The sequence below is a fragment of the Balaenoptera borealis genome (genome assembly GCF_965194805.1).
Source record: "Balaenoptera borealis genome assembly, chromosome: 16".
Classification (NCBI taxonomy): domain Eukaryota; kingdom Metazoa; phylum Chordata; class Mammalia; order Artiodactyla; family Balaenopteridae; genus Balaenoptera; species Balaenoptera borealis.
The window spans coordinates 67,098,210-67,106,469 of NC_138872.1; the positions used below are offsets into that span (position 1 = coordinate 67,098,210).

Here is an 8,260-nt window from a genome sequence, read left to right on the forward strand (position 1 = left end):
TAGCTGTGTGACCACAGACATTGAGTGAACCTCTCTGAACCGGGCTTTTCTCATGGAGAGTGGAGGCAGCAACACCTCGCTTCCTCTCTGGTAGCAAACGAGACTGTATGTTTAGAGCCTCACCTGGGACTTTACGTGGTAGGAACTGTTGCTACTGCTTGTGTTGTGGTGCCACTCCACCAGGCGCCCCTTCCTGCTCCTGCGGGAACCAGGAGCCCAGGCCACCCTTTCCTCGGCCCACCTTCGGATGCTGCTGAACTGTGAGGCACAGGCCGCTTAGGGTCGGGCAGGGCCTCTAAGCCGTACGGGCACGGCCCTTGTTGGGGGGATTGAAAGGAATCCCCATGATGTTCCTAAGGAGTTACGGGGGCCGGGAGTGCTCCTCAGGACACATCGGAGGGTTGATATTAGGGTGGGAGGACACTGGATGTTAAAGCAGAGAGGAGAGCTCACGCCAGGCCGATGGGGAAAACGGAAGCAGCCGCCTCCCCGCCTCACCGAGCACGTGCGCAGGCCGCGGGCCGGGCGCGTGCTGCTGCTCGCGGCAGCCCTCTCCGCGCGGGTGTGGCCGGTGGGGAGGAGGACGCAGATGCAGGCGTGCAGCCGCCCACAGCCTGCAGCTGGTGAGCGGCAGGAGCTGGGCGCGTGCAGACCGTGAGGGCCCCGGGGGAGGGAGGACCCAGGTGGCGAACACGATCGGCCAGCTCACACCTGGGCCTCGGTTAGTTTCCCCCACAGACGGCTGCTTCCCCGGATGAGCAGAAGGTGTTCGCCCTCTGGGAGTCTGGAGACATGAGTGACCAGGTGAGGTGACCTTTGCTGCCGTCCTCCCCGGGAGCAGGTCGGTGTTCCGCAGAGGGTCAGACCTTTGGGGAGGCCCAGAGTGCGGCTGTGTCCACTTCAGATTTTCCAGCCGCTCCCAATTTTAAGTATTCTGGCTCTGTGTCTCTGTGTACTTCAGACATGCTGGATGTGCCAGTAGTGTGAGCCAAAACCAGTGGTTTCCAAATGCCAGTCTGGACCATCGGCATCAAAATCGCCTTTTAAAAACTACAGAGATTCCCAGGACTGACCCCAGAGATTCAGTTCAGTTCCATAGGAATGGGGTAGGGTCCTAGGTATTTAAGTTTCTACAAAGCTTTCTAGATGATTCTGATGCCCAGGCAGGCTTGTGAACCTGTAATGGACCACATTTTTCAGGTGGCTGATGGCGGCAGGAATTAAAAGGATTCCTTATCAGATCTCAGGTGCTGGATCAGACCTCAGGTTAGAGAAATTGGTCGTTTTGCCTCTAGTCACACCCAGACAGGCAGGGTCACGGGTGTCCAGTGAACAGAGTATGAATGCAGCCAGCAGCACCTGAGGTCCAGAAGTTTTCCTTAAATCATGAGCTTGCCTGAGTTTTAAAGATTAAGATTTAATTGCTAAACTCCAGTTGATCTGTCCTTTTCCAGGTCCTATCCCTCAGGTGTGGGGAGAAGGGGAGTGAGCAAAGGCCCCCACTGAGTTCTGTGTCCCCTTTTACCTCTTAGAAGGGGACTGACAGGCAGGCTGAGAATACCAAAAGGGCAGGGCCTTCTGTGATGGTGCCGTAGATGGAGAGCAAACTGGAACAGTCTCTGTGTGCTTTTGGCCAGAATAGGTGGCATCTGGGTTTCCTACTCCTGAAGTACTCCAATAATTAAAAGGAAAAAAGTATAAGTGCATGTTCTTAAAAATAAGTAAGACTGAAGCTATATGGGAAACCGTCTCCTGCCGTGCCTGACCTGATTCCCACTCCTCAGAGGCAATCACTTTTTAACTACAAGATAACCATCAAAAGAGTTCCTCCATTCTTAAAAATTATTATATATATGCGAAATATGCTTATACTGCTCTCTGATGTCTCAACTTGATGTTATCAATGGGCTTCCTGTTGTGGTGGATGAGGATTTAGTTCTCAGCTATGGGAGAATGTAGACAGGTGTGGGATGTGTTACGACAAGTTTTTTTGTTAAATCATATATCAATGCTTATAGCATCATGACTGGAAATTTGTTCATCGTAGAGCCAAATACCAGTAGTATCTACGATTACATTTCTTCTTTTTTTTTTTTTTCACTTTTTTCCAGCTTTATTGAAATATAATTGACATCATTTCTTCTTTATACTGCTTCCTATTTTCACTTGCATGGTTTTCTGAACACATGGATACCAACAGTAGTACCGTTCTTGAGTCTGACTCCCCACATGCCTCCCCAGCGGGACCAGCTCCGTGTCTCTTGCTGGCTTGCAACCTTTTGTCTTCCGTGTTGCTTAATTTTAGCTTCTGAGGGCACAGAGGAGTTGTCTGCATTCTTCCATGTCTTAAAATGGCTTTCTTTTGTCCTCAGGTTTTATTATTTGTCTGGGACTAGGATTTTGGAGGGCAGATCATCTTCCTCTGAATTTAAGATCGTTTTCCACTGTATTCAAGCTTTCAGAGTTGTCGTGCACTGACACTCTGTTCCTTGGTCTTTTCAGTTTGATCCACACCCTTCCTTTAAACCAAACTTACAGTTTTCCTCACTCCGCATATAGCACATCAGTGCAACTCCAGGTGCACCCTGGTGTGGATTATTACTGTACTGGGCAGTTGAGTCATTCTTACGAAGTTCTGTGATAGATTCGTAATTCCTGTACCTGTTTTTTTCTGTTCTTCCGGAATTCTTAGGTCATATGTTGGACCTAGTGGATCAAATCTTTTTTCTCTCATTTAACACCTTTTGTACTTTGCAGGGGGTGGGGATTTTGACTATCCTTTATCCTTCCTGTTTAGTTTTTCTTTGGGACGTAATGCTTTTCATGGCATCCTGTCTTGTTTGTGTGTCAGGACTTTAAGCCACTCACTCCTCATCCTGTTCTCTGTCTTCACGCAGTTTAGATGGTGGCTTCACCTGCCTGCTGAATCAGTTACCACTCCTGTTTTTTAATCATGAAAAAGTATGTCTGAATCACTCATCCTCTGCCAATGCTTCACTGGGTTGTTCTTGTGGGCATATACCTTTATTTCTTCATTTTATTGGGGTCTTAAGAGGTGACAAATTGGCCAAACGTGTTTGTCTTTAACCAGAAGTCCTGAGCAAGGACTTTGATCAAAGACTGCAGTGTGGAGTTAGGTCCATAGCCTTTGGGTTTCTTGTTTGGGGATGTTTCTCTTTTAGGTGATTGTTTCCCATAATAACATGTTTTTGCTACTAAAGCATCGACAGGTTTTGCTTGAAATTTTTTCCAAAAATTACCGGGTACGCCGGAACATGATCCAGTCTCGGCTGACTCAAGAGTGTGGAGAAGATCTGAGTAAACAGGAGTTGGATAAAGTGCTAAAGGTACATCCATTTTGTGTATAATAATATCCAGAGGCTCCAGGCTTTTGCTGACTGTGAGCTTAAGAACCAGGGCGCCCACGACTGGCTCCTCCCTGTCTTAGATAGAGGCTGACAGTGTGTGGAAAGGGACCTAGTCTCGTGCCTTTCCTACTGCTGTGTTTATAAATCAGGCTTCCTCTGGACTCCTCTCCAGCCAGTCGGGTCTTCAGCAACAGATAATTGGCATCGATGTGGTTGGTATATGCAAAAGGACTAAATTGAATAAGATGTAAGCTCCATCTTAAAAAAATATAGTCATCCTTTACAGTGACAGGGCCTAGATTAGAATCCTTACCCCACTCCTTTGAATAGTGTACCACTTTCATGGTTTTTGCCATAGGCACATACTAACTCTTGTGCTACTTGCTTTTAGTAGAACAATTTTAAAATAAAATTTAGTTTAAAAAGGAATATATCATTTGTCTAGTATATGAAAATACTTAATTCCTGTTAAGCATTACCTATAATGCCTTTATGAATTGACTGTGTGGTACAAATATCATACTTGCAGAAGCATTGGAACACTGAAAGCTGATGACAAATTCCCTATATTCTAGTATTCTTATATTCCAGGTCCATAGATGCTGATGCTATTTGTGAAGCACTTTTGTTCTGGTCAGCTGATTCAGTTTTTGTATTTTGTGTTTATAGAGCACATTCATTTGTAGTCCCTCACTCTTAAGGTACCCCTGAGGAGAGGAGGGGCTTGAGGCCCACACATGGAGGAGGCTGGGCGGTGACCACACCACAATGTCGTGGTCAGGCAGATTTTGATCTCCCATTTGTGTTCTCTCCATTAATCATAAATCAAGTTTTGATATTCTGCACAGAATGTAAGTAGCTCCTTTTCCTGCTAAAGTCCGCCCTTGACATGTTTCTCTATTCATAGGACTGCTGTGTAAGCTATGGTGGCATGTGGTACCTTAAAGGGACAGTACAGTCTTGACAATAGTTGCAAACCACTAACCCAGTGAATTCAAGCCCAAGGAAGGAAGGACGGCAGAGCCAGCAGAGGTGGAAGTAGAGTCTCAATTGTTTCCGAAGACTTGGAGCAAGAGGAACTGACCATCTCGTGGCCTGTGGCGTTGCACTGTCCAGTGGACAGAGGGGATCACACCCAGCCAGTGGCAGGGTCAGCTTAAGTTAGACCGCCCCCAGGAGAGACCAGCTGGGACCTTCTCTGCAGTACAGTTTGAAATTCCTGATGTATTTTGTTTATTATTTGGTTTCATTCTCATAATAAAGAGAGTGTATACTGACATGGGCAGGATGATGAAAATCATGGTTTAATATTTTACTTTCAAACTTAATGCCAACAAGGTCTAAGTTATGTTTACAAGAAAACCTCAAGGTTTTTAATATTTAAAATGCCTAGAAGCCAATATTGTCTTCAATTATCTATCTGCTAAGACTTCTGCCAATTTCGTTAAACAAACCAAATTGAATTGTTTTACTGTTGGTTTCCTGTGGCCATTTTACCTTTTAAAACAACCTACTTTTTATGTAGCAGTCTCAACTGTTTACATGAACCATAGCAAAAAATCAGAATCAAATCCATTTATTCTTAATGTTTGCATAAGGATGCAAGCAAAACCAGGTAAGTATGGAACAATGTATAAGTGAGGTCATCACACTTTGATGTAAAGAATTTATATTTTGTGTATTTTTAAAATAAATGCTAACACTAACGTGGCATCATGGTGCTGTCATCTTCAGATGGTTACAAGGCGACGCTCTCTGTGGTTTCAGAGCCTGGTGTGTACGCCAGAGGGAAGAGCGCCAGCAGCGCTGCTCGGTAGTGCTGTGCAGTCACGTGTGTAATCGTAAAAGTTTCTGGTAGACACATTAAGATAGTAAAAAGAAACTGGTTAAATTTTAATGTATTTGATTTAGCCTAATACAGCCTAAAACATCAACATGGAAAACAAAATATTAATATTTTCATGGTACAAAGTTTTCAAGATCTGGTATCTTCTTATACTTCCAACACTCACAATTGGACTAGCTACAGTTTAAGTACTTGGCACATGTGGCTCGTAGTGACTACTGGACAGTGCAGCCCTTAGAGGATTATGAAAAAATAAGAGTAAGCTGGATTGGGCTAGATGTGAAATTTTGCTACAGTAAGACGTTTGCCATGGTCTATTTTGGGCAATAGAGCCACTACTATCTGAAGGTTTAGATGATGGTCTATGTGTATGTACCCCTCCCCCCAAAAAAAAAGAAAGAAAGAAAAGAGAAACATCTAATATTTGGTAATGTAGTTTAGCAGGCTGATTGTATATTATGTTCTTGGTTCTAATTGTTAACATATATGAGTCTGAAAAGAGTAAAAAAAACTTCCAGAATTTTTCTGGAGTGTGTCCAGCTATCATATAATACTACCAAGGAGAGGCCCCTTGTGGTACAGCAGAGACTGAGCAGAGCAGAACTGGCAGGGGTTGGGGGGGTCAGGCTCAGTGGGGAGTCAAAGCCTTAAACACTAATAAAGAGAGATGAGTTAAACATTGAATTCAAATAGCTAGGAAAATGATAAAGAACATAGGAAAAGTTTAAAAACAAAATGAGGTAAGAAATGAATGTAAAGTAAGATAGATCAGTAATTACCAGTGAAGAAAAATGGCACAAGCTTGTATAGATAGTGAGATGGGAAAAGTTAGAAGAGTTAGTTAGATGATTTATAAGGAACATATAAATTATTAAAAGTGGTTGGAAAGAAATTGCAACAGAGCAATTATTAGAGAAGAAAAGGGCCAGGGATTATCATAGTTGAATTATATCAAATCTTTATGAGGTAACACAAGGGTTAAACTTCAGCATGTAATAGGCCCCCAAATTCTTATCAAAGGATTAATTTAAAAACCTGACAAAGATAGCATGATATGAATAAAAATCCTAAGCAGTGGATTCCAATGGCATGTTAAAGAAGTAAGTAAGTAAGTCAACCATAAAATGTCTATACAAGGGTGATACCCGGGCATTTCCTCTAAGATCAGGAACAAGGCAAGGCTGCCTACCATAACTACTTCTGTTTAACATAGTGTTGGAAGTCCTAGCTAGAGCAATTAGGCAAGAAGAAGAAAAAAATTGGAAAAGAAGAAGTAAAATTATGTTTGCAGATGGTATGATCTTATATGTAGAAAACTAAAGATTTCACAAAAAGTCTGTTCCGATGAGTTCAGCAAAGCAAAGCAGCAGGAAACAAAGTCAATACAAAAATCAGTTGCATTTCTACACACTAACAAGGAACAATCTAAAAAGGAAATTACAAAAACAATTCCATTTACAATGGCATCAAAAAAATAAAATATTTAGTAATTGACCAAGGAGGTAGAAGATTTGTATAATGAGAACTACAGAACATTGCTGGAAGAAATTAAAGAAGACAAATGGAAACACATGTTCATGGATTGGAAGAGTCAATATTGTTAAAATGTCTACAGTTTCAGTGCAATCCCTATCAAAATCCCAATGATGTTTTTTTCAGGAATAGAAAAACCCATCCTAATATTCATATGGAATCTCAAGGGACACCGAATAGTCAAAACAATCTTGAAAAAGATCAAAACTGGAGGACTCACACTTCCTGATTTCAAAACTTACTACAAAGCTACAGTGATCATAAAGGCAAATAGACCAATGGAATAGAGAGCCCTGAAATAAGCCCTCATATATACTGTCAAATGGGAAAGGGCAGTCTTCAACAAATGGTGCTGGGAAAACTAGACATCCACATGCTAAAGAGTAAGTTTGGACCCTGACCTAACATCATAGAAAAAGGTAACTCAAAATGGATCAAGGACCTTGATGGAAGATCTAAAACAAAACTTTTAGAAGAAAACAACTAAAGTGTTACTACACCGGATTTGGCAATCGTTTCTTGCTATGACACCAAAGGCACAGGTAACAAAAAACAGACAAATTGGACTTGGTGAAAATTTAAAAATTTTATGCATCAAAAGACTCAACTGAGGAACAAGGCAACCCACAGAATGGGAGAAGATACTTGCAAATCATATCATCTAATGAGGGATTAATATCCAGATTATATAGAGAACCAGAACTCAACAAGATAACCCAATTCAAAAATGGGCAAAGGACTTGAGCAGACATTTATTCAAAGCAGGAGGTGCTGGAGCAGGAGCCTGGTACAAGCCGGGGGTGCCCTGAGGTGGTCCTGGCAGGCCAGCCACAGCACTAGGTGGTCTTCAATCTATAGCCTCCACACTGGGACTGGGAGCAAGCAAGTGTGCATGCTGTTCAAGAGCAGAATCCTGGTTACTTACAGCCGTCTGGTAAGACCCACCGGTTTTCAAGCCAGCTAATGGGGCTCATCTCAGTGTCAGACCCCAGGGCTGGGGTGCCTAATATGTGGCTTGAACACCTCTCTCCCCAGGGCAGAGCCCTGAGCCTGCCCTGTGATATCCCCTCTTCTGGGTCACTATGGGTGCAGGCCTGGACTACATCACTTCTCCCTATCAGACTCTGTGTGGTTGTTTTTTTTTTTTTTACAGCCTTGGTTGTAGAAGAGCCACACTGCTAGTCTTCAGATGGCTCTCAACGAGAACTATATGTAGTTGTAGTTTTGATTTGTTTGTGGGGGGAGGTGAGCCCAGGGTCCTACTCCACCATCTTGATCCCGCTTCCCAGAGTTATTGTTTAATGGGTATAGAGTTTCAGTTTTAAAGAGGAAGAGTTATTGGGATGGATGGTGGCGGTGATGGTTGCACAACATGAATGTATTTAATACCTCTGAACTGTACACTTAAAAATGGTCCAGATGGTAATTGTGCATTTCTACCACAATAAAAACAAAAACAAAAAACTTTAAGTTCAGATGGCTCAAACAATCGTCAAGCACAAAAAAAAAGTGT

The 8,260-nt window shown here is 42.9% G+C and overlaps 1 protein-coding gene across 6 annotated transcripts in view; it reads left to right on the forward strand.

Annotated features, from left to right (window-relative positions):
* POLR3E (RNA polymerase III subunit E) overlaps window positions 1-5,079 on the forward strand; it is a 34,102-nt gene extending 29,023 nt beyond the window's left edge. For all 6 annotated transcript variants that reach the window (XM_082362471.1, XM_082362472.1, XM_082362473.1 and 3 more), the window contains 3 exons: window positions 727-804; window positions 3,222-3,347; window positions 4,276-5,079. In XM_082362471.1, coding sequence (XP_082218597.1) covers window positions 727-804; window positions 3,222-3,347; window positions 4,276-4,332 — 261 coding nt within the window. In that variant the 3' untranslated portion in view covers window positions 4,333-5,079. The remainder of the gene's footprint in view (window positions 1-726; window positions 805-3,221; window positions 3,348-4,275) is intronic.
* Window positions 5,080-8,260: the final 3,181 nt, after the last annotated feature.